Source organism: Apteryx rowi, unplaced genomic scaffold, assembly GCF_003343035.1.
Source record: "Apteryx rowi isolate R43461 unplaced genomic scaffold, aptRow1 scaffold_443, whole genome shotgun sequence".
Taxonomy (NCBI): Eukaryota; Metazoa; Chordata; class Aves; order Apterygiformes; family Apterygidae; genus Apteryx; species Apteryx rowi.
The window spans coordinates 65571-91467 of NW_020450698.1; the positions used below are offsets into that span (position 1 = coordinate 65571).

General features: G+C 48.6%; 1 protein-coding gene across 7 annotated transcripts; it reads left to right on the top strand.

Annotated features, from left to right (window-relative positions):
• The first annotated feature begins 476 nt into the window (after positions 1 to 476).
• On the top strand, positions 477 to 24704 carry TOM1 (target of myb1 membrane trafficking protein). Of its 7 annotated transcripts, XR_003255360.1 has the most exons (18): positions 477 to 593; positions 8397 to 8481; positions 10197 to 10275; positions 10421 to 10570; positions 10684 to 10818; positions 11143 to 11289; positions 12319 to 12435; positions 12926 to 13059; positions 13750 to 13783; positions 14040 to 14066; positions 14174 to 14282; positions 15308 to 15428; positions 18238 to 18313; positions 18779 to 18832; positions 20579 to 20638; positions 21234 to 21270; positions 21372 to 24193; positions 24290 to 24704. XR_003255360.1 is itself a non-coding variant. In XM_026076933.1 (17 exons), exons 1-17 carry the CDS (start codon positions 542 to 544, stop codon positions 21518 to 21520), a joined length of 1566 nt encoding a protein of 521 aa, XP_025932718.1. In that variant the 5' UTR covers positions 477 to 541; the 3' UTR covers positions 21521 to 24704. The 7 variants fall into 7 exon arrangements, 4 of the variants coding, with proteins under 4 accessions (XP_025932718.1, XP_025932721.1, XP_025932720.1 ...); XM_026076933.1 differs by having other exon boundaries at positions 21372 to 24704; XR_003255361.1 differs by lacking the exons at positions 21234 to 21270; positions 21372 to 24193; positions 24290 to 24704 and adding an exon at positions 20115 to 20472.
• The last annotated feature ends 1193 nt before the right edge of the window (positions 24705 to 25897 follow it).

The window sequence follows — 25897 nt, forward strand, 5'->3', positions numbered from 1 at the left end:
ATAATACCCAATGCAATAGGGAAGATGTGTGCAGGGAAATTAAACTTGTTGGTAGCTGGGCTCTTCAAAGCTGTTGCTGCAAACACCTGCCTTGTCTACTAAAAGAGCATTCGAAACCTCCCTGCGGGGAGGACACACGGTGGACCTCAGTCCCACCGGTGAACAACAGCCAGCCCCAGCTGCTCAAAGCAGTCAGGTTAGAAAGGCCTGAAACCAGGAAGGACACACGGTTTCCTATAGCCGCTCGTGAAAGCGGCGGTTGAGGCCGTCCCTGGCTCCGGGCCCCTCCGCGCGGAGGGCGGCCGGGGCCGGAGCGCTCTGGTGACTCCGTCCCCGGCGGGCTGGCGGGCTACCGGCCACCCTTCCCCAGCGCCGGCCCCGCCCCCGCCGGCGGGGCGGTGGCCGTTAAGCGCCGGCCGCCGGGGCGCTTTCGTCACAGCGTGGCTGGGGCGCGGAGGCACGCCCCGGCCTGGCGCGCGCGCGGGCGTCACATGAGCGGCGCCGGCGGAGTCAGCTGATCGCGGCGGCGGCGGCGGCTGCGATGGACTTTCTCCTAGGAAACCCCTTCAGCTCCCCCGTGGGGCAGCGCATCGGTGAGGCCCCCCGCGATCGCGCGCCCCGCCCCCCGCGCCGCTCCCCTGCCCTCCCCCGCGCCCCTGAGGTGGGCTCGCCCGCTGGCTGGACCCCCTTCCTCCAGGAAGCGGCGGCGAGAGCCCCGAGGGGGCGCGGCCGGCCCCGCCTCCACGGCGGGCCTGAAAGGGCTCCAGCCTATGAGGGGAGCGTTCCTTTTTGACGGGCAGGCGCTATCCACCAATGGAGAGCAGCCAGACCTGGACGGCTCCGTCGGCCAGCCAATCCGTGTGCGAGGGGGTCTTGACCTGGCGAGGCAAAGTTTTCTTATTTAAAGGGACCGAAGCAGCGGTGGTCCGAGCCACGCCCCTTCGCGGAGCCGAGGCCTGTAATTGGCTCGGGGCCATTCCCGCTGACACCTGCATGAGGACCCCGTGGGGGGAGCGGGCACCTACAGGGGGAGACACGTGGGGATCACTGATTGGCTGGGACTCAGGTGCAGCTTCCTAGGCGGGAAGGGCTGGGGATTCTCCATGAGGAGAGGGGCCTCCCGGGGGTCATGACAGAGCCTGGAGGGCCCCACTGGGAGGCGGGTCAGGCCTGCTCCAGGCTCTTCGGGGCTTTTCCCAGGGGGCTCGGTGTTTCCTCCGCTCTGAAGGAGGAGTGTGCCTGGTGCTGCAGGGATTGCAGCCCACTGCTGAACCTCCCAGCCTTGAGGTCTGCAGTGAGCAGGGCTCCCCATAGGGCCCCACTGCAGCTTCATGGGGAGGAAAGCACTCTTCCCTGCACTGCTGGGTTTCTGGTAGGGCTGAATATCAGCATGGGAAATGAAATCAATGGCAGGATTATGGCATCTACTCAGTGGCCTTTCAGGCCAATGGACAGCTAAGTCTTTTTTAGACCCTGTGCTCAGGTCAACTAGATGAACACAGGGGAAGAAAGTAATCAAAAAAGGTGGTGCAAAGAGATGTTGCAATTAGAAAGAACAAGAGCAGCAACAATTCTCCTAAAGTCTCAAAACAGATATACAGTTCTTAAAATACTTAAAATAAAGATTCTTTTCTTCCCCTGTTGTTTATGTTACATATAACAAATAACTTGCAACATGTATTCACATTGCCTAAAGGATTAGCTAAATTGTTCAAGGGTACATGTTAGTACAAAATAAAACAAAATAGATGTTTTTTGTAGCATCTTGTCTTAAGTGCCTTCTGGTTCTGCTTGAAGTAATGCAGTTGATGTTACATGTTTAATCTCTCCAGCATGTGTGATAGAGAATGGCCATTTCTAATTTTATACACTTCTTCACTCTTGCTTTTTATCACTAGTGCCAGCCTGTGTTCTTCACTTTGAAAATCTGATTCCTAATTCAGTAGTTTTCAAAGTGCTTGTGTGTGGGGACTACACATGTAGTGTACTGACTGTGTCATGGATGACACAGTAGACAGTGCCATGTATGGGGCAGGAGGGGAGCAAGCAGTAATAGTAGTAGGAGTAGGTAATGCTTTTATAAGTCCTGCTCATTTTGGAGGCTCTTGCTGCCCGAAGCAGTGTCCAGAAAATATGGATAGGGCATTGCGATGTGGCACACTTTAGAGTGTTGAACAACATAGGTGAGATGCCCTACAGCAAGGCAGGGGAAGGATCACTTTGGTCAAAGATATCAGGGAAGTTTCTAAGTAACAAGAAGTTCCAGGTGATCTTTGATGTCCCCCCAGGCAGCTGTCACATGTTGCATCATGCTTTCCAGGAAGAGCATGCTCCTGTCCTTTTCAGAATGAATGTTCTTAGATTCCCTAAGTGAATGTTTTGGATATGATTTTTGCATTTGGGCTGAGGCAAAATGAAGTAATCTTTAGATGTTACAGGTTACTTCTTGCCCTCCAGATGTTTTGATGAGTATAGTAGCCGGATTGTAAGTGATTTCCCCCTGGGCTTTTCTTCTGTTAAAGGGGTTTCCAAGTAACAAACCAACAGCGAAGAAGAGGAAATAAGTATTTCAAAAGTGTTGTCAGACAGGAATTTAGAGTCTTTAATACCAGAAGTGTGATAGTAGAGAGATCTTAATGGTTGGGGTTACAGGAGTCCAAAGGGGTGAAGGACTTGCAATGTCTGAGAAAGGAACTGAAGTGTGGAGGACTTAAAAGGGTTGGTGGTTGTAAATATGAATGTTTTTCTCCTTTTGATCATTGCCTAACAACATCCTGGGGACATAAATAAATGCCGTCTTTATTATTTAATTTGAGAAGCAAATGTGACTTACCTTAAGTTGCTTGGTAGGTCAGTGTCAGCTGCTTATAGAACCCTGATCACCAAACCTGCATAGTGCTGCTGCTTTGGGCTGTCTACAAAAGGCTTATACTGCATCATTGTAAATTACTTCAGCAGAGTCGTGTATGCCTGATACAGCTTATAAAGTCTAAAACAGCTTCAGGTGAAGGCAGTGGAATGAAAAAATCTTTTGTGCCACACTGCAGTGATGTTCTCAAATTGCTTAATTAATGTTAATCTAGAAGTCTCCTTTATTTTGCTGACATGGAAACTGGTGCTCAGATAAACTCAGTGATTTGTCTCAGAATGAGTTGGTTGCAAACTGCAGAGGAGTAGGTTTTCCAGCTTCTTACTCCCAATCCTGGAATTTGTTCACAAAAGTTCCTTCTGTTCTGTTTCTGGCTCATGATATTTCTTCCTAAGTAAGAGAAATAGAGATGACTGTTTTGGTTTTTTTTAATACAATACTTTTGACTAGTGGAGAACTTTCCAAAGGGTGCTGAAGCATCATAGTCTGGACTCTCCACACAAAACGGTAATCCCCTTGGCCTCTACCTAGGAGCTCTGAGAAACCTCAAAATGGAAAATCCAACTTCAAGGAGGCACTCTAGTAGTAACAAGGCAACTGTAGAGTGTGAAAATGGAGAAGACACCACGAATGCTCTCTTTCTTGAAACCTGGAGTTTGGAATAGCTTGTAATTATAGTAATACTGAAGGAACAGAGATTGGTCATTCCAGTGAGTGAGGGCAGGTAAGGGAGAAAACTAAAGATGTAGTAGAGAGATGAAGAAGAGTTGGGAGGGAGGGATGGAGAAGTTGAGACTGGGAAGAGGGACCTGGCAAGAGCAGATTGCCTCTGCTTATTAGTGAGGGAGAGGAGTAAATAAAACACAATCCATCAGAAAAATCACCATGGCCATTTAGATCCCACCTTGCAGGTGTCCCTGCACTCTTCTGTGAGTTGAATCTTGGGATCTTGGGAATTGGTGGGAAGCAGATATCAGCTGTTGTTAATAACACACTGGTCCCTGCAAGCTAATGCTTCACAAATAAGCATTGCCTTGTCTTCTGTGCCCTCTGTATCTGGAAGAAAGGGCAAAGAAAGCTCTCTGAAGAGTTTTGATCCCTGAGAGTCTGAGTTGATTCACAGAAAGGGAACAAGAGGAGAAATTCAGAGACTCAAATACCCACAGTCTTGTATCAGTTCAAGTCTGTGTCCGTCATCATACTTGAATGAGGTTTGGAGGCATATTTCTAGAAGGAGAGTTGTCCCCCTCCATCTTTGAAGGAGAAATACAGCAAGGTTGAATGATGGAGTCCTTCCTGAGTTTGTACTGGAGTTTCCTTGTGGGAGGAGAAAGCATGACGCTTAGCAAGGAGACTTTGTACAGGATGATGATTTTGGTCAGGGACATTATGAATTGTAGGGAGGCTAGGGGAAAGGATTCTTGTGTTGCTTTCTGCTGGACTTACACTGTCACGTCCAATGAAATGCTGATGCCCTCAAACTGCTGTTCAAATAAGCGGGAAAGTGTTTGATGCTTTGGTGAGGAATTTAAAACTAGTGAGACTGAGTACTGTAGGAAATGCTGGCTAAGGGCCTTACTCAGAGGAGGAGTGTGTAGTTTCTGGTGAACTACAGGAGAGCATTTCACCTGTGAAGAGTTCCTGAAAGTTGCCTGATTGGTTGTGGATGCTTCAGATCTCTGAGCGGAAACAAAGGGGTTGGAGCCTGCTTGCTATCTTCTGTCCATAACTCCTGTATTTCTCTGAACTATTGACTGTATTGACAGTTTGCTGCTGCAGGAATGGGTGGATTTCAAGTCCAACAACAGGCTCTCCCCTGCCACAAGGGAAAAGACAATAAACCTGAAAAGAAACAAAGAAAAATCATTGAGTCAAATTTGGTCTTGGCACAAAGGAACATACAGTTCCATTGTATTACTGATGCCATGTTCAGAATTATTCCTTATCTTAAGACTCCAGACAGTTTTGATAACTTAGTTACAGTAAGCAGGATTGCATCAAATGCCAGGAAGGAAAAAGTTAAATGATGCAAGTTGGGCCCATATCACAGTTCTCGGAGGTTCTGGGCTGATCTGAGCAAATTGTGAGGCAGCACACTGGAATCAGACAAACCCCAATGCTGTCACGCCCAAGAAGCTGGACTGGCTGCCAAAATAATGTGGCTTTGAAGTGGCCGCATGAAGGACACTTGCATTCTGGATGTTCAGCAGCCAGTTGGTTTCAGGCTTTGAAGAAGATGGCATTTATACACTCGCTGATAGCCCCCGCGTGGAATTTTCTGCTGCAGGTCGGGATCAGCTCCTTGGCACACAGTAGTAGAAACTCCCCAATAAGTCCTGCCAGGTAAAGTGCTGGGCAGGCAGCTGTGCTCTGCCTCCCGCGTGTGCTGTTTTTAGGAACTTGTTGCTGTTCCCAGCCATCGTGGGCTCAGATTTCATGAGAGGCAGACAGCTCATGTACTAATTACAGCTCATGAAACAGGGCCAGCCATCTTGATCCTTCATGTGACTAATGAACACACTTTGTTTCCCTTCCTTCTGCAGGCTGGGTAAAGCTGAGGATTTTCAGAGAAAACTCCAACATATCTGATTAAGTTTGGACAGTCCCTTAGTGCTTGGAAGCCAGGAGGATTAAAAGGGCATTAGTTCCAGCTGTCCCAAGGCTAATCTGTACTGGGTAGATTCAACTGCTTTGTCCTTGGAAATGTTTCATGGTCACATTCCTATTTTCCATATGCCCTAATTCTGGTCGTCCTGATTTTTATTTGTTGAGTGCATGTTGCATTTATGGCAGATTTGCTGCTTTTCTGCAGCTTTTCATTGACCAGTGTCAGAGAGGAGGTGATAGCAGCAGGATCTTTGTTTCCTTGTAAGGTTATTGCTGGGGCTGTATGTGTCACTTGTGAGGAATCCTCATTTTCCTATAAGTGATCAGCCAGGTGAAAGAGTGTGCACAGTTTGCATTCCTTTCTGAAAAGCAAACTGGCTCCTCAACCTTGGTAGGGCTAATGCACTTGGAGGAGGAAAAGAGTGAGGGGAGGAACAGGTTACAGAGCGACACCAAGTATGGGGAAGCAAGAGATGGGTGTTTGCAGACTTTGTTCACATTTATGTATGGTGAAAATGAGGTTGAAGAGGGTTTGGAGAGACTTTTGAATGACAAAGACTTCATGGTTAGAAACAATTTTCATTTCATTCTCCAGTTTCTTCTGTAGCTCAGAGTTTCCCAGCTTTTGCATCTGTTCCCAAGCTGCAGGCTTTTTGGCTTTTTTTTTTTTTTTTTTCCTTTCCATGTTCAGTGTGTTTCTTCAGTGGTGAGATGGGTGGATGCAGATGAGAGGAATTTTCCCTTTTAGTAGGGCAAACCCCTTTGTGACTGATTTGTGTCATCATTGCCAGTGTTAACAAGCAGTGCAGGGAAACTTCTAGCTAGACTGGGGTTTAAACTAAGGAGTGTACTGAGCAGGAATTGCTCCTCAGCATTCTAGGGGAGAGCACAAGTGAAATGTACCTTTGTGACCAAATGCATCAGACCAACCTGATCAACCTGGCAAGGCTGGGTGTGTGGCATCCCAGAACAGAAGAGAACCTAGAGCTTTGCTACTGTACCAAGTCCTGACCCCAAAGGAGCCCTCATGGAAAACATTTTCTCTAGATGTATTACCACAGCTTCACCCATTCATTTGCATACGACCCACGCACCAGGCATGCTCCCCTGTAACCCACTGCCCTAGATATTCTCTACCACATCACCCAATCTAATGCTATCTCATATGTCTCAGTGAGGAAGCTTAGATCTGCAGAGACTAGAATTCCTATTTAAAATTAATTGCTGAAGTGAAAAAACATCATCTGACCCAAGAAGCCTTCAGGGTATTACAACAGGGCAGAAGTAGTAACCAGACATTCAAATATGTGGAAAAGCATCAGGAATGCTCTGCTACTCTCCTTCCCTTGTTTGCCCTCCACTCTCCTTCCCTTGTTTGCCCTCTTCCATCTAATTGTAGCAGCCACAATGTAATCAGTGTAATCACAGTGTAATCATTATATTTTGTAGTCAGCAGAAAAGGTGGTGGCTGGATTATGATAAGATTAGTTTAGGTAGCTTCACGTTGTGATATGTGTGATGTGTGTAATTTGTGGGAGGGACACGTGTAAGAGATGAAGGCAGTGTGGCTGTATTGCACAGTGCTGTGAATAGCTCTCTGCCTGCTGCTTGAAAACAGCACATCCCTAAACATGATGGATATGTTTACCCAGGCAGGAGTTAAAAATCTTTTTTCCCATGTTATGGCCCCTATCCCAATACCACTGCATGAATGGGCATTTCCTTTTGTTCCACAAACAGATCATTAGCTGTTGGGTCAAAAATAGGAAAAGACAGCTCTGCAGAGGAGGGTGTCTGCAAAGGGGCAGAGGGCCCACAACATCAAGAGCTGGTTCCAGATTTTGCAGGGAGAGCAGTTTTGAAATGCAGATACTTAAGTACCTAACTCGGTCTGAACTCTCCTGAAGAGCACCTTGTAGGTGCTGAAATGGTCTGGCTAGTCTTACTTCTCTTGCCCGACTGCCAACTTGGGCATTTTAGAGGATGAGAAAGCTAGGAAAGAGGGTTCTTTCCTTCTCCTTGCCATCTGCTTTATCTCAGTGTGTCTCCATGGTCTGGAGAGTGCCTGCATCCTGCCTACCGTACTGGTCTTTCTCTTTCCTGGTGCTGTCCCTAAAGGCATCAGTCAGCCAGCCCAGCTGGGACTGAGACATGGCTGATTACAGGGTGGAGGCATGGGTGCTCTCAGTAATAGCTGTTTGCTGCATGAGTCTCTGCCATGAATAACATCAAGGCCAATTCAGGAATTTCTAATTAAAGGGAACACAGTCCAAGCCAAAATGATATTGCTTGAACTTGAGCCTGCAGTCCACTTACGTCCATACTCCCCAGAGTTCAGGGGAGGAATGTAAATGTTCAACAACAGAAAGCTGTTGAACCAACTGTTTTGGTTGTTTGTTTGCTTGTTTGTTTTTGTAGGACCTATGTAAAAAGAAGGGGGTTGATTCTTTTGTTTCCTCAATTTGCTTCAAATCAAGAGTGATGCTATTGACATTAGATCCAAGACAGTGAGAGCAGACCAGACATGGTTTCCTATGCTGGCCCTGCCGCGGCAAAGCAAACAAGCCCCCTTCCCTCCTGTTGTGGAGCTGAAGTTATGCGTTTTCTGCTGAGGTCCTTTCCCTTTTTGTGTAGGACACAAGAGAGCCTGCGGTGTGCATTTGTAGTGTGCCTGCTGCAGGGAAAGCTGAGCACATACCCCCTCCTCATCCCAGCCAGCCACATGCTTTGCGGTAGAGACACCTAGTGGGCTGCACTTTGTGGCCCGATCATCGCAGCCTGATTCATGGCAGTTATATTTTCTGGTGGAAGCCGTGGAGAACGACACTAGGTTCTGGGGTGTTGTGACAGCTCATGACAGCTGAACAGCAAACTGTGAGCAAGCTCTTAGCCTTGTCCTGCCTTGGTTTCTTTTTTCCAGAGAGAGCTACAGATGGGTCCCTGCGGAGCGAAGACTGGGCTCTCAACATGGAGATCTGTGATATCATTAACGAGACTGAAGAAGGGTAAGGGACCTGACAAGAGCATACCTCCAGCAGTGGGTCTCAGTGCACACTCTGTAACACTACATCCCTAGACTTACGTGGTACCATGCACTGGTGGAGGTGATAAGCCAGGTTGCCCCACAGTCCCTGAACTTTACTCTGCTGGGAAACCTAGAGACACACTAAAGCTCTCAGAGCATCTGTTAGATGCTTCCCTGTAATCTTCATGAGCACAGAGAGCCATTCAAACAGGCCTTTAGGGTCCCCAGAGAAACCTTGATTCAAGCCAATTTGCCTTCCATCTCCCAAAGGCATATTTGAAATTCTGTCACTTTGATTTATTCTTCCTTCATAGCCCTCTCTTTCTCTCCTCTGGGAATGTAAAAGTCTCCAGGTTGGTGACTGAGGAGAGAGGAAAATCTCAGGCTGCTAGTCAATTCTCTGACTGTGCAAATCCTGCTGGGATTCTGCTCTCAGGTGTTTTCATATACAGTCACTCAGACACGTGCAAAGTGAGTGGGAGAGCCCTTGCCCCCCTCTCCCTAAGGGAAGATGTTCAGAAATCTGCCAGGTGTGTTAACTCTGGACTTGGGGATTTGCCAGTGAATTCAGAGGGGACTGCTCCTTCTCACAGTGAAGGTGTCAAGAGCAGCATGTAAAAGGAAGGTGCTACATGGAATAAAAAACGTAGGTTTCACTCCTTTTGCTGTCCCACCTTGCAGTGAGGCTTATATAGGATTAGCAAGCAGCCTATCTCCAGCTTGACTGTTGTATGTACACCAAGCCAAACATCTACTTACAGAACACCACTTTTCCCCTCTTGCTGTCCCCATGGTGCAAATATACCCATCTCTACCCACAGTTCTCAAGCTGTGGTCACTTGGTGTTTCAGTGCTGGGTCCCTGATAACACAATTGCACCCCAGTCATGTCCCCCTCTCATTCTGGGCATGGAGAGAGCTCTCCCTTTCCCCTGCTAATGCCAGTCCATTGCAGCCATGCACTCCCACGAGTTGATGCGTTCCCTCCCTCCTCATGAGCTGAGTCTTTCAATCTCACTCTTACCCTCCAGCACTGTTGCTCTTCCAGCCCAGCCTCTGTTTCTGTGCTCTGACAGAGTACATTTCATTGTTGCCTTTCACAAGATTACAGTGGGCTGAGACCACAGTGCTTTTTCCCTCAGAGAATGACTGAGGAGGTCTTGCAATGCTGCTGCTCTCTTGTCCACCTCCAAGATGGGCAAGATTTTGCCATTGCATCTTTCCTGCTTCTCCTTAGCCTCCTTTCTTACTGGAAAGTGTTGTCAAACAACTGCTCTCTGAGCAGCACAAGAATTACTGTAGTTCTCTCTCTCCTTTCTGCTTCTAACTCATGCCACGCTTCTTTTCTCCTATTCCTTTGTCTCTCTGCTGTGGGATTTTGCTCTACCCCCAAGCAGTACATTTCTAGTGTTTCTTTTACTGTTTTCTGTCTCATCCTGTGCACCTTGGATTGTTGCTGACATCAGCACAAAGGCCTCAAATTTTGGCAACAGCACTCACTAGCAGGACCCCACTCCTCTTGCAGAGTCACTGTCAGGAGCTGCTCTAACAGTCATTGCTTCAAGCCATCCTGAAAACCTAGTGGGAGGTCACCTGCTGAGTATGAGGCTCTGGGTGCCAGTGGCCATTTTCTTTGCATCTCTAGAGGCAGGTCTCAACCTTCTGCTGATCTTTCTTCACCTGATTTCTCCTGCAGGCCCAAAGATGCCTTCAGAGCCATAAAGAAGAGGATTGTAGGGAATAAGAACTTTCATGAAGTTATGCTGGCTTTGACGGTGAGTGGTCATGGCTCTTTCTCAGCTCCACTATATCCTGCTGCAAAGCTGAGTCCTTGGCTGCAAAGGCACAGGTGTCTAAAGACAGCAAGGCTACCACGCACAATCAGAGAAGGCTGTAGCTAATGCTTCTTTGCCTTTGCAGGTCCTGGAGACATGTGTTAAAAACTGTGGCCATCGCTTCCATGTCCTTGTGGCCAGCCAGGACTTTGTAGAAGGTGTCCTGGTGAGAACAATCCTGCCGAAGAACAATCCTCCTGCCATCGTGCATGACAAGGTGCTGACCCTCATCCAGGTGAGCCAATAAAAATGGGCCTGTGCACCAGCTCAGGGCACACTATGTCTTTAGGTGTTTATATAGCAGAGTATTTTAAATGATGATGGGCTACACTGTCTCCTTCTCCCCAGTCCTGGGCAGATGCCTTCCGGAGCTCCCCAGACTTGACAGGTGTTGTCACTGTCTATGAAGACCTGAGGCGGAAAGGTCTGGAGTTCCCCATGACTGACCTGGACATGCTGTCACCCATCCACACACCACAGAGGGTATGGAGGCATCTCTGAGGAGAAAGGAGTTGGGCTGCTGCCATTCTGGAGCTATGAGGGGATTCCAGCAACTCCAGCTAGCAGTTACAGGGCTTTGGGGGAGTGAGGGGCTCTAGGACAGCTTCTTCGCAAGGTGGTCAAAGGGACTGCAGGTGTGGGTCAGGAGCTTTGGGGGGAGGTAAGGCAATGAAGCTAGAAGACCTACTGGAAGCAGATGAGGATTTGGTATCAACATTTCTCCCCTAATTGCACTACCTTGTCAGTTGTGAGTGTCTAACATCTCCCCCTCTCTGTCATGTTGTCTGTTTCCTCCCCTGTCTCTAGACTGTGTATAGCTCTGACTCACAGTCTGGACAGAACTCGCCTGCAGTCAACTCCCCTCAGCAGATAGAGTCCCTCCTCCATCCTGTCACCCTGCCCATGGGGACAGGCACTTCCAGCGATGTGCCCATCACACCCACACCAGAGCAGGTGAGTTGAACATGGGCCCTGTGGTGCTTCAGGCTGTCCCTACATTTGGGGGCTGTTTTACAAGTGCTGTTCTGGAACTGCTGTCCTGGTCCTGCCCCAGCATCTTGGCTCAAGGAACTGCTCCTCCAAAAGCACCATCACTTTGAGGGCTCCCCAGAGCTCCATCACAGTCATGGTGATTAGCTGGGATACCATGAACCTGGAGTGATTACATTTTCTTAAGGCAGGGCTTCTTGCAGTGAGGGAGAGGGAGAATCCCCTGACTATAGGGAAGTGGGGAACGGAGAAACATGTTTTAAGGGAGGTCTTCGTAGTGCAGGGCAGCAAAAGCTTGCTCAGTAGATGCTTCCTTATTATATTTATCTTGCCTCACTGCTGATTTTATATAAATCAACCCCATCTGGCTCTGGGACTTACAAAGGCCAGGGCTTTCTCACTCATTTCCCCATCCTTTTTTTCTTCTTCATCATCCTGACTCCGTATGATACAGGTTCAGAACCAATGCTCCAGCCTTCAGTAGGTTGCATCCTCTTGCAGAAAATAGGCTAGATAACTGCTCTCAAGAGCCTGATTAGTAGCCTCTGAAACCAGAGGGAAAATGCTTCAACTGCACACATAGCCCAGACTCACCTTTTGAATGTTAATTCATTTTTTTCCCCTCTTACACTGCTTTGGGAACAAGATGATTTGTGTGGCTGCCACACAGGAGCTGCTGGCTGGGGAGAGAGAGACTCGAATTATAACCACAGCCTATGCTGGCTGTTAAAAATCAAGGTTAGGCCTAATGGACAAAGGTCCCGGGTGAGGGCCTGGTATCTGCTACCAGCAAAGGAATTTGATGGTAATTTGATGGCCTTCCTTCTGCTGGGTGCTCCTGGGAGCCAAACGGAGCAGTGATAAATGAGTTCTCCAATGGCCTTTCCCTTTGGTTCTATGGATTCACACACATTGTGCACTGCCATTCAGAACTGTCTCAGCCATCTCCTCAGTCTTCCCAGGCTGAGCAGTGACTTCCATTCCCTTTTGTAGATTGGGAAACTGCGCAGTGAGCTGGAAGTGGTGAATGGAAACATGAAGGTGATGTCGGAGATGTTGACAGAGCTGGTGCCAGCCCAGGCAGAGACTTCCGACCTGGAACTGTTGCAAGTAAGGAACACGAAGCAGCTGCTGGTGGGGGCAGAGGGCTGGCACATGGAGCAATGTCTCAGTGGACTGAGGCATTATGTATGCCAGGCATGGACAACAATTGTACTGGACAGTTTAGTGTGGGGCTTATCAGGGAGTGACAGCATAAGGGAGAGAAAGAGAAGGTGCAGCTTCAATGGCCAAGGGAAGTTGCACTATTGAGACTGGAATCATTTCACATGGAGGGTATTGCATAGTTCTTGAGGGCCTTTCTTCCTACATGATGTTCCACCAGAAGTACATGTTCACTGCAAGAACAGAGCAAACCAGGAACTGTAAATCTCAGACTCAGCTTACCTCCATTAGAAGAGCCTCTCATACCAATATCTGTTCCCCCTAAATACTTGCTGATAGACCCCAGTAGCCTCTGACTGTCCCATTCAGGCTTCCAAATCTGTGAATGCTCAGGCTTGGCCTGACCTTTGTGGTAACTTCCTCTTGCTGTGAGCAGGAACTGAATCGGACATGCAGAGCCATGCAACAGCGTGTGCTGGAGCTGATTCCCCGTGTGCTCCATGAGCAGCTCACCGAGGAGCTACTCCTCATCAATGACAACCTCAACAATGTGTTTCTGCGCCATGAAAGGTACCTATCTCCTCCCTTCTCTGCTCTGCTCTTCCATGGGAGTTTGCTTCCCTTTGGGGGCCTCGTATCCCACCCTTTTGTTTTGCCTATGAATGTAATATTCAATGTGTATCAGTCTGTATCATCCACCTTTGAGAATAGATCCACTCCTTGGCTCTTGCTGTTTTTATCTTGTTCCTTCAAAGCCACTGTGTAAGTTGTTGATGGCAATATAGAGATGTCCCTGTGGCCCAACCCAGAAGGAGGAGAAGGGAACTGCATGGAATGAGCTGTTTTTCTAGCTCTGAGGCAGACAAGAACAGAGAGGATTTGCCCAGGTGGGGGCAGGACCCCTTTTTTCCCTTCATTTTGCCAAACCCATCTCTTCTGCTGGGGTGAAGCCAAGAGAATTTAGTCCCTTGTGTCTGTCTGAAGGAGAGCTGGGTTTGAACCACTTCGGTTAGGAGTAGCTCTGGAGGATCACAGGTAGCTTCCTCATGCCACACCTCTGGAGACATCAGCTTTGTGGGTCCTGCTGTGGTGTCTCCTGTCTTGGTGGGAAATTGGGCCCTGAACCATGATCCCCATTTCCTAATATGTAGGAAGGGACAGGTTATGCCAAGCCTTAGTGAGGAATCTCTCAGGGCTGAGGGTGTATAAGCACTTGAAAACCTCACATTGCTGAAATGTCTTCTCTCATCTTTTTTGCAGGTTTGAGCGTCTTCGGACTGGACAGCCTTTCAAGGTAATTCAGAGCTACTCCCCCTCTGTGCATGTTGGTTTGCATTCTGCAGGTCCTGCTATGTCCTGCTGAGTTGGAGAGAGATTTGCTCTGCCCCACTTCAAGCTGTAACCTCCCTGTGTCAGCACTGCCCTGTCTTCTGAGCCATTACCTGACCTACTGGCATCCAGCAGAGCTGGGAGGCTGACTACTAAGGCTTATTCTGCCCTGGGACACTATTCTCAGCCAGTTCTCTGATCACTGTCCCCTTTCTTGCAAGGAGAGGCTCCCCAACCAATATCTTTTGGTGGGTATAGAAGGGCTTCCTTCCCCAGTGTTAACAACCTGGGATTGAGGAATGCAAGCTGTCTGGGCTTCAAAAAATCTTCACTGGCTTCCTTTTTTCCTCCAAAGATGCCAAATGAGGCAGAGAACAGCTTGATTGATCTGGGACACAGTGCTGCTTCTGCAGTGAGACAACCTGAAGCCACCAACAATCTCTCCTCTCAGCTGGCTGGAATGAGTATGTTGCCATACATTGTTCCCCTCACTCCTTCTTCTGTACTGGGAATCCTTTAATGCCTTTGAATTCCCTCCCAAAATTATTTAGCCACCTTCATAGAGTAATCTAGAGAAATAGGGTGTATTGTCGACTAGTAAACTCATGAAGAAACCTGTTTATGTGCCAAGGGACACAAACATATGCCTCAGCATCCACACTTCAGGTTATGTGGGACATGGACATGACTTAAGAAGGACATCAGCATTAGGCTGTGGCTAGGGACTGGGCCTTCCAGCAGGGCAGGGGTGATAGTTACTCTTCCTCTGATCCCTAGCAGCATTGGTTGCCTCTCTCTTGCTGTGCAGTGTGAGGTTAATCACTGAGGTCTGGAAGAAGAAAGCTGCTCAGCAGTGCTGCAAAGGCAGCCATGAGCATCTTGTTCTCAGGACCCAAGACTTGACAGGGTGTCTACCAACAAAGCACTCTGTCCTGAGGAGCCTTCAGGACATAGCACCAGCCTACATGTCAATGCCTGAAGCTTTTGTTGGCAGCAAGCACATTCAGTATAGCTTGGATGCAACTACAGAAATCTGGCAAGATAATTTTTACAGACAACCCAGTGGATGTATTTATCAAGTCATGGTCTTTCAGATGACACCTGAGTCATGAAAATTCATTCATCTGTTTCGGAGGTGCTTGCCAGAAGTACAGGTTAGCCTCTTCCACAGGTTATGGAGTAATTCCCTCTTTGTTATCTTAAATGGTCAGGAACATCTGGCCTTCAGAATCAGTGCAGTATATTGATGCTGCTGCTGCCAGTGACTGAGCTAAAAGTGTCTGCTGAGCAGGCAAAGAAACTGATTCTGTCACTTCACCCACAATGCTGAACAAACACATATATTGTGCTACTGCCCAGGGGTGGGATAGCTGAGTGGGCCCAGGGCAGTTTAGGCTGTTCTGACACTAGCTTTCTACCTAGCACCTCCAAGCCCATGACCTTCCATTTATTATTGTGCTGCCTGCTCACCCTGCTCTTTCTGCTGCAGACCTGGGCTCGAGCAGTGTGAGTGCAGGGCTGCGCTCCCTTGACACCTCTGGCAAGCTGGAAGAAGAGTTTGACATGTTTGCCCTGACCCGTGGCAGCTCACTGGCTGAGCAGCGCAGAGAGTAAGTGTGGCAGCCCCTGCTGCCCTGCCTTCTCACAAAGGGTGAGGGTGAGGGGGATGCCTGGCTTCAGAAGGGAGAGCTGGGACTGTGATCCCAACCAGCAGCAGTTCCTGGGAGGCAGTAGAATGCAATAGAGGCGCATCTTTTCAGTGCACAGTGTTTGACCTCCACAGTCTCTGTTCCCAGTCGTTCTTCCTTCTGCCATCAACTCCCCTTTGCAGTGTCCTCCTGGGTGTGAGAAGGAAGTGTATTCTGTGTATGCATGTCTCTCACTGCTGTGTCAGGGGGCTGTAGTGCCACATGTGCTGGGGAGGCTCAACATTTGGAGATGAAGGTGTGGAATGGGACTAGGTAAGTTTTCTTGTCTGTCTCTGAACCCTTAAGTTGCTCTGTGCCTTCGATGGGATGATGTTGAATTTGGGAACTCCTGAATGTCCATACAGCCTGAAGTACAGAGTATTGAACTGGAATGCAGGAAGTGTATAATCTGTTGTGGCTTGCAAGGCAGGGCACGTCTTTGTGCCTCAGCTTCCCCACCGGTAAGTGGGACTGTGGTTTCTTCCTCTGTAATGTGTTTGAGACCTCCTCATATAAAGCACAGTCTAAGAGCTTTATCTCCATAGTACCATCTAAGCTGAAGAGGTCTCTTCCATATTGCAAAGAGTGGATTCCTGAATCTTTACTCTGGGAGGAGGTGACAAGAGCCATGCTAACTGGATATTTTTGGCTTGAGAGATTACATCTGATCTTATTCAGGATCTATTCTGTCTGTCAGAATCATCCAGTGTTCTCCATATGTTACTGAGCAGGGCTCTATGAGCCTGTAGGCACCTAGCTGCCTCCAGCACTCAAAGACCTGTGCTCCTGATCTCAGTCCATACAGTTGGACAGTGGCGAGTTAAGATCTCTTAAGGATGTCTTCTTTCATTCCCCTGCCTCAGACTGCTTCTAGTACAAGTGGCAGGGAGATTAATGGCCAACATACAGCCTGTTTTATTCCTAGCGATCTTGTCCAAGCATTGAGCTTCCCAAGCCAACTGCCCTGATCTGTCTCCATGAGCCTGGTTGGCTTTTCTAAGAGGGAATTCTGGTCCTGTCCCACTGACTCTGTCCTCTGTGCTGTCACCAAGCTACACCTCTCCTTAGGCCATGACACTGCTGCGCTAGGAGCATGTTAGGGGTGTCAGAAAGTAGTGCTTAAACACATACACAGTTGTTCTGGGCTTAGCTAGTGCCAGCCAATTTACTGGACATGGCTGCCAGCACTCACAGCTCTGAACCGCTTCAGTCAGGGCTCTGAATTCCTGCTCAGAGAGTACATCAGGGGTGTGCAGGGGTACTGCCTGGAGGGTGCTCCCAGTACAGAGTGGGGTGTGCTGGAGGCCCTGGGGACAGGGGCAGTCTGGGACAAAAACACTGGTGCCAACAGTGCCGGATTTGGGGCTGACATCTGAGCTGCAGGTATGTGCTCACAACTAGAGGCTGAGGGAGATCTGGGCAGGGCTGGAATCATATCCCCTCCAACATGGCCCAGTCCTTAACAGACAGAGACTTGTGATCTTTGCAGTAATGAGACATCTTCTATTTATTCCTTACTACCCACCATCTGCCTGCACTTGCTCTCCTGCCAGGTAGCCTCTCCTCTCACTGGCCCAGGCTTTCCATTTCACACACCAGCCCCTGCTCTCAGTGTCTCCCTCCCTCTAAATAGACCCATTCCCCTGCTGTTCCCTGACAGGACGTGCTGGCAGGAGACACAGGCAGGATAGCTGGGGTTTGTTCCTGAGCCCCCATGCTTCATGAGTGTCTCAGTTAAGCAGTGCTTGAGACACCTCAAGCCTTTCCTGCCATTCTTTCTCATCAGCGGCATGATAGCAGCATTGTACTTCATCCTTGATGCCATTGTCCACAGTGGCCCCTTCACTGATGAGCACTTCTTCGAGAAGTTTGAGCGTCGGTGGCCCAAGCCCCTGGTCTCCAACAAGAATGGCTCCATTTAATGGTCCCCTAGAGCTGCGAGGAGGGCCCTGGGAGCAGCTGGAGGGGAGACTTGCGGAGAGTCTCTGGGAGAGGCTTCATTCTTCCAGCATGGATGGACTGTTCTTCCCAGTCTGCATGGATCAGATGGTGATGTGTGGCCTTGGCATGTGTGGTAGCATCCTAGAGGGGGTGCAGAAATGGGATGAGGGAGATTATGGGTGGGACATGTCAGTGTGTGGAAGGAGGTCACTGTAATGGTGCATCTGGAGATCTTGAGGCAACATGGGACTATTTTGTTCACCCAGTCTCACTTTCTATGTATGTGCCATACATATCTCTGCTGCCATCAGTTTTTGAGTGGTATTGGTTAAAGATATCTTTTTGAGCTGTGATTGTGCCTGTGAAAGAAGCTGAGTATATGGGGGCTTGTTGCTAGAGTCCTTTCTATAGTAGCTGCAATCTTCTGATCAGTTTGTGTTATGTATCTCTCTTCTATAGTCAACCCCAGATAACATGTGTGTCACTGATGCATCTAGCTCTTTAAGTCTGTAACTTAATCTGTTGGATGGTTGTTTTCATACGATCCCTTATCATCTTCCTGTAATGTGCCAGGGCTTCACTGTGGTGTCTCAAAGATTTTGCAGTGGGTAGATTAGTCCGTTCTGTTGTTGCCTACATCTTTAGCAGAGGTTCTGCCCACCTTTCTAGATGCAGATAAAAGAGATGAATGGTTGTGCAGTCAGCAGCCCTGAATATACGTCTAGCAGTTCCTGCTTTACATTCTCAGGCTGCTCACCAGCCCATGCATTAAATAACTTCGTGCTTTCAGGATGAAGTACGAAGATCCCCAAGCCTCCAAAGGACTTGCTGGTGCCCTGGATGCCCGGCAGCAGAACACGGGAGTGGTAAGTGGCTGCAGAGCCTTTAGTGCACACCAGGAGTGAGTGTCCCTCTTGCTTCCCAACACAATAAATGTGCAGTCTGTTACAGCAAAGATCAAATGTTTAACATGACTGATGATAACTCTCCCAATAACTAACCTGCTTTAAATACCTGGACTCTATACCCCATTCTTTAAACTCTGGAGGTGGGGAGAGCAAACTCCCCACCTTGCCAGAGGTATGAGAAGTCTGAAATTGACTCATTCAGTAACAGGATGGCCTCCTTATATCTGCAGGGAAATTTCTACCTGGAAATATACGTTTTATTCTATTTAGCAGGTTTCCAAGTCCAGTCATCTCCTCTCTGCAATCAGAGAGGTGGACCATCAGTAATAAGGCATTCTGCCCCCCCCAGCACTGAACCCACTGCCTCCCCTGTACCTCACCCTCTGTGATAACAGCTTTCAGCACAGACTTTCTCTCAACCAGGGGGAGCCTGGTGATGGAGCCCAGCTAACTAACTGGATGATGCGACAAGGAATGGTGAGATCATGGCAGTGTCAGCAGGGAGGAAGGAAGCTGGGGCTGCTGGACTAGAGGTGGCACTGGTACAGCACATGAGGATGCAGAGCAGACATCAGGAGAGGCTGTAAAATGAAATGGAGCAACCCTTGCCTGGGCCAGTAGTGGAGACCAGGGAAGGAAACAGGCAGAGTGTCAGTCCTTCCTCAACTAAACCTGTCTGTAGGGAACAACCCTAGGAGCTCTGAGGCCAAAAGAGCATGTGCCATTCTTTGAGCTAATGGATGGCTCATTTCATGTTGGATATCTGGGGCAGAAGCATTAACCAGTGGTATCTTGGGGAAGGCTGCTGCCATTCATGTTACCTGCTGAGGAACCTCTCCCGCTCAGGTTGAACTTCCTCATTTGGAGGAAAACACAATTTCCCCTTTTACCCTGTTCAGGGCTTCCTCCTGCTGGACATTGATAAAGTGTTTGAGCCTTCAAGCTGTTGAATTTGGTCTTTGGCAGCAGAAGTCCTGCATTTGTATCCCTTCAGACACATTGAGTCTTTGACACGCTCCCAGGTCTAATGCTTGTTAGCCTGCCTTCCTAAAATGGGCACTGCCCAGGCTGATGTCTGCTCTGGAAGTTTCCCCATGTGCTGTCCAGTTGGCTTGGATACACTTCTACCCCAAAGAGTCCCTCTCTGGGTAGATAAAGCCACTTCACTTTGAAACTTCCTTAATCTTACACATCCTCTTCCCTCCCCATCCATCCGCCAGCCATGGTAACTATCTTGCTGTGGTAATGTCTGCCAGTCATGGTAACTAACTTACTGCATGGTTTTGGGAAAATCTGCCTTTTCTTGGTAAGAAAAGGTTACTCTTGTGCTTGGTCTTGCTGTTTTCCTCACAGTAAAGAAACTATACATTTTTCAGAAGCTGAGAAATAAGTTCCTACAAATGCCCTTTCCTGCTTCTGCTTGTGGAGCCTCTAGCAAGGGCTGCCCCTTGCTCAGCTTTGTCCAGAAGCTCCTGACTGGATAAAAAGATCTGGAGTTTGAATTGGTCTTGGTTGCCTTCAAGGTTATCTCTGTCTATAAGAAAGTGTCTCTTAACTGCATAAATTGGCCAGGGACCTAAACTCTTCTGAACTAGCCTCTTCCCTACTGGTAGTCAAATTTACCTTAATCGTTGAGAACTTTCTCTCTGAAATACGTGTTTCTATAGTTTGTTGTGATGTCAAATACTGCTGTGCTCTGTGATCTTACCAGGGAGGTAAGGCAGGTGCCTTTTCCCCCTCAATGTGGTATCAAACCTAGGACATCAAGTTTTTGCAGCAGCACAGACTTTGACATCAGACCATCACTGGGCCTATCATTGCTCTGTGGAAGACGGGCAGCGTGAAGAAAAGTACGTCTCTTGTTCTCTGGCTGCCTAACAATGAGCAGCCAACTTTCACCTAGTGGTTCCTTTCCAAAATGTAAAGCCTGATGAAGTGCTAATGCCCCAAAGTCTGTCCTAAGACCTCAGATGCTTTTGATGGCACGTATCCTGAAAATCATCCATGTCCAGGTGTGGATGGAATGGAGGAAGCAGGTGAACGGTGGCATTGGTAGCAGGGAGAGAGCTGCAGTGGCACCGGCTGGATTTGGAAGGGCCTGAGCTGACTGAATGGTGGTACATGAGGGTTAGCTTTTGGGTTGGGCTTTCCTTTTGCAGGAGTGGGTTTCAAGAACATCCTCTCTTTCCTTGGCCTCATCTCCTTCTCATTTTTCTGTCCCAGGTGCCAGTCCCCCAAGCCAATTTCATGGAAGACATAGAGAAGTGGCTCTCCACTGATGTGGTAAGTGAGGGGCAGGACCAAGGTGGTTCCTGCACGGCTGCATCTGGTGCAGAGCATCTGTCTGCAAGTCCCAACTGGTTGTAGGGAGGCTCTGATAGGTATCAGGCAAGAACCATGAGGACTCAAGCACTACTCACATTCTCTTAACCTTAACACAGAGCCTCTTTGCCACTGGTCTCTCCCAGCCCCCAAGACTATGTCTCCATTTCCCTCTTAGTGGCATCTGACCTTGCTGAAAACCTTCATGACCTTTGCTTTCCTGGAGCTAGCACTCCTGTCAGAGTTTCCTGACTCTTGCTGAGGGGTTGGGGTTTAGGCAGTGTACAATAGCCCTAGCACAGCTAAACATGTGGCACAGCCTGCTTTGAGGGAACATGAAAGGAGAAGCCAAGGACACCAGGGTCTGAGGTATCCTATTAGTATGATTAGCCTTTTAGGAGGCATAGCTAATGAACCAGGGCTCAGGGCCACTCTAACATGCCTGTACTGCTGAAGGAGGGGAGCACCATCCTGTCTCCCTCCGTGCAAGCAGAGAACCACATCTGTGGAGGTGTCTTTGTCTACCTTGCCCCTTACCATGCCATTTCTTCCCCAGGGAGAGTCAGAGGATGCGAAAGGTGTCACCAGTGAAGGTAAGAGTCCCAGCCAACCCCCTTCTTCAGCTGTTCCTGGCAGCACCTTGGCACTTCCACAAACCTCCCTCCTGCTAATGTTCTCTCTGCCCTTGCCCCAGAGTTTGACAAGTTCCTGGAAGAGCGAGCAAAAGTTGCAGACCGGCTACCCACTTTGTCCAGCTCCTCAGCAGGGACGTCTGTCTCCTCTCCTGCTGCCAGCCATCACCGGAAGCAGGCAAAGGAAGATGATGCTATGTTTGCCTTGTGAACACTACAGACTGGTGTGCTGTGGAGTAAGAGGCTGTGTGTGTTGTTTTGCTCGCCTCTGACCAGGGGCCAGCAGCGGAAGGACTCTGTCCCCTTCCTCCACTCTATTCCTGTTTTTCTTGAGTTGTTTTTATTTTTAAGTTGCTTGCAGATTCCAGAAAATCATTGTTGTGTTTAGGGATGTCACACAATAGACTTGTGAAGGGGGTTTTCAAAGCTGCTAGAGAACATGGAAGTTCAGTGGACTTTTTTTTGGTACAATGTGGGCAAAGCAGAAGAAGCTCCCCATCTCTCTCTCCACTGAGGTGACCACAAATCTTGCCCAAGAAACAGGAGAGGCTGCTGAAATCTCTCCTGCCTGTCTCTTTCCTATCCCCCTCCCTAGAATAGGTCTCCAGCCCGCTGCCTATCACTCTTAGATTGGAAAGCCTGGAGATCCACAGCATTAAAGCTAGCAAAGGAAGAACACTAATAGTAGTCTGTCCCTGTTACTCTAGTCTCTCTTGCACAAGTACTTGTGGTATGCAACACCTTCCCACTCACAACCCCTTCTCTTCCTCTTCCTGTCCTCCCCTTCCCCATCAGTTTATCCAGAATTCTACCCACAATCCATACGTTTCCGTTGCATGACAGCCAGTTACCTAATCCTGTGGCTGCACACAGGGCTTGAGCTGTGCATGGTTCCCAATCCATGGGCTAAAGAGGCTGTCTGTTATAGAGTAGGATGTGCCTTCAGCAAACTCTTCACAGTTAATTTAATTCTTGTGTTATTATACTTTCCTCCCCTCTTTTCTGCATGTGATTCACTTCTGTCTCTCATTTCCACTGATGCCTTCCACCACATCATGCTGTGGTGTCGGGGAGTCTCTCTGAGCCTTTGATCGAGCCAATGCTAGAGATTCCCTCAGGGTAGCTGTGTATGCCGGGGCAGCCATGTCCCCTGAAGGAAGAGGCCCTTATGGTAGGCACTGTTATACCGGTGAGAACATTCTGTTTCTGGGGTAGTTTGTTCAGCTGGTGAGCACAGAGGTGGATTAAGACATTAGTCATCTCATGCCAGCAGTCCTGCTGCAGCCAGGAGCTCCTTTGCACATGGAGAGAAAAACCCTTCTAAGCAAACTGCACATGCTACCTAATTTCAAACGGCAGCAAGGGAGGAGGGTGCCAAGCCTGGGGCTCCTGCTTATGGTATTTCTTGCTGAATGTGGAAGAGTTGCTTTTTTATTGCATATTAAAGGAGCAAACTCTTGAACCTCCCTTGCTGATGTGCATGTGCTATATGTGCCAGCGTGGGGAGGGGAGGACCTTGTGGGGGAGAAGAGGGGTGCAACCATGTAGCCACATTTCCTCTCCACAGGAAGGCAAGGGCACTGTGGTGCTGAGAGAGGCAAACCATGGGGGCTGACCGTGCTATGAGCCAAAGCAGGCACTAGCTGCTGCTTTTTAGCACAGTCTCCTGGGGAAGTGTCTCCAGCCCATCTTGAAATAAGAAGAGAGAGAGAGCTACCTTTTCTCCTTTCCCTCTCTGCCTTGGGACCAGATCCAAATACTCCTCTCTCAGTCCATAAATCACTTGAAGACCTGCAAGAAATACAGTTACTACAAAACGGCTCTCTGGTGCCCAGGGGGTGTCCTCAGGTGTCCACATGCCATGCCCTGGTGTCCAGTGAGTGGGGAAGAATTCTTAAAAGAACGTTGAACAAATTGAAAGCATCCTCTGAGCCCCAAACTTGTAGGAAGGAGTTAAATTAGCTTCAGGTGTCCAAACCTCAGGGACTCCCTCTTCCCACACAAGCATGGCATTCTCAGCTACACCAAGCTCAAGCAGAGGCTTCAGGGTAAAAGCTGTGAGCAAAGCTGGTCTGCAGCTGATGGTACCACGGCTGGAAAAAGCAGTGTGCTCAGGTTTCTTCCTCTCCTCCGTTAGCAGTTGGGGATGGGCAGAGGCTTTGTGGCTTTTCCAGCTTTCCAGGATGGACAACATGTTCTAGATAGGTTGTCCCTTGGAAAAATGAATCATCATTTCCAATTCCAGTGACCACAGCACTCTCTGTAGGGCTCTGGGAGGAACCAAGGGAGCCTCCCCGCCACCACTTCCCTTCTGAGCCAGTTCACCTCTTGGACATTTCCTATAACCCTCTTTGAGCAGCCATTCTCCAGCTGGAGATGTAATCTGGAGATGGTGGGGGAAGAAAAGTCCTAGCCTAATGAGCATTTCATTAGGCCTTAGTCCTTCCCTTCCCCTGTTTGTTCTCTCAGCCCCAGGAGATTAGGGACAAAATACTCCAGAAAAAGAGGAATATGGGAGGCTGAACATCCAAAGTGTGAGAACTGCTGTGTTGGAGCCCAGCTGGACACAGCCAAGAAGAGAGCTGCCAGTCATGGTCTGTCTTGCACGGTATCCCAAGATCTTTCCTGATCCATGAGTGGCTCCATGTCAAACACTGCTGGAGATTCCCCAAAGCAAAAAAGGTTGTAACTTTGTCTCTGAACATCAAGATATTTCCCCTCTCACAGCCAGTTCTGCAGCTGGACTTTACAATACCACAACACTATATGCTCCTCACCTAAGAAGGGCTTAAGTGTGCAAAGCACTTTCTCACTGAAGATCACAGCCTAAGAGCTGCGTGTTTCATCCTTACTGATTATCACAGGTTTCATGCAGCAAACATAGGTAAATATTTTAAGTGGTTGGGCTGCAAACTTCTATTGCAAGTCTATTTTCCACATTCACAGCTTGCTGAAATATCTTTTTTTTTTTGCTCCAAAGCATCGTTGGCCAAGGGGATGCTGGAAGTAAAACCTGAGGGAAGATGCTAGCTACATTTGTCCAATTTGCTCTGATTCTGGCTTCTGCTGTCACCCTTGCAACAACCCCAACACCTAACTCGGCCACAGTGGATGGTATTCACCGATAGCAGCAGCCATCTGAGGGAGCATTACACTGGGCTGACAAGAGAAGGCCCCGGGTTGACGCAAACAAAAGTAAACACGTGATCAACAAAACAGAGCTTAAGTGGGAGCACTGCAAGCATTTGCACATAAGCAAGGAAGTGGCTACAAGATAGCATTATGCGGAAACCTTTCACCCCCTTTCTAGGAAATCAGCATGCTTGGGTACTTCTCTGAAGTGCCTGTACACAAATGCATGCAACAGGGGGAATAAACAAGAGGAATTACAGATATGTGCGCAGTTGCAGGTCTATGATCTTGTTGGGATCACGGAGACATGGTGGGATAGCTCACATGACTGGTATGCTGCAAAGGATGGACACGGGCTTTTTAGGAAGGACAGGCCAGGGCAGTGAGGAGGGGAAGTCTTCCTTTCTGTGAGAGAGCAACAGGAATGTATGGAGCTCTGCCTAGAGGTGGATGATGCATTGACTGAGAGCTTATGGGTAAGGATTAAGGGGCAGACCTATATGGGCAACATTGTTGTGGGTGTTTGCTATAGGCCACCTGATCAGGAAGAAGTAGATGAGGCCTTCAACAGACAGCTAGAAGTAGCCCCACATTCACAGGCCCTAGTCAACAAGGCTGACTTAAGCACCCCAGTATCTGCGGGAGGGACAATGCAGCAGGGCACACACAGTCCTGAAGGTTCCTGGAGACCATCGATGACAACTTCCTGATACAGGTGATAGAAGAGCCAACAAGGAGAGGTGCTCTGTTGGACCTCACTCATATTTACAAACAAGGAAGGGCTGGTTGGGGATGTGAAGGTCATGGGCAATCTTGGATGCAGTGGCCATGAGATGGTGGAGTTCAGGATCCTGATAGGAGGGAACAGAGCAAAAAGCAGGCTAACAGCCCTGGACTTCAGGAGAGCATACTTTGGCCTCTTCAGGGACATGCTTGGAAGAATCCCATGGGATACAGCCCAAAAGGGAAGAGGTAACCAAGAAAGCTGGTTGATATTCAAGGATCTCCTCCTCCAGAATCAAAAATGGTCCATCCCAATGAGCAAGAAGTCCAGCAGAGGTTGTAGGAGGCCTGCATGGATGAACAAGGAGCTCCTGGCAAAACTCAAACGTCAGAAGGAAGTATAAAGAAGGTGGAAGCAGGGACAGCTAAACTGGGAGGAATATAGGGATGTTGTCCGAGCATGCAGGGATGGGGCTGGGAAGGCAAAGTCCATCTAGCTCTTAATCTGGTAAGGGACATCAAGGACAACAAGAAAGGCTTTTATAAGTAAGTGCATCAGTAACAAAAGAAAGACTAGGGGAAATGTGGGCCCACTGCTGAATGGGGCAGGGACCCTGGTGACAAAGGAGATGGAAAAAGCTGAGGTACTGAATGCTTTCTTTGCCCCAGTCTTTACTGGTGAGACTGGCCTTCAAGTATCCCAAGCCCAGAGACAAGGGAGAAAGTCTGGAGA

Coding starts and splice junctions, on each gene's coding strand:
- TOM1 (XM_026076933.1), top strand. CDS start 542: ATGGACTTTCTCCTAGGAAACCCCTTCAGCTCCCCCGTGGGGCAGCGC. Junction 13,060..13,749: donor GTGTTTCTGCGCCATGAAAG/GTACCTATCTCC, acceptor TCTTTTTTGCAG/GTTTGAGCGTCTTCGGACTG. Junction 14,283..15,307: donor CTCTCAGCTGGCTGGAATGA/GTATGTTGCCAT, acceptor TTTCTGCTGCAG/ACCTGGGCTCGAGCAGTGTG.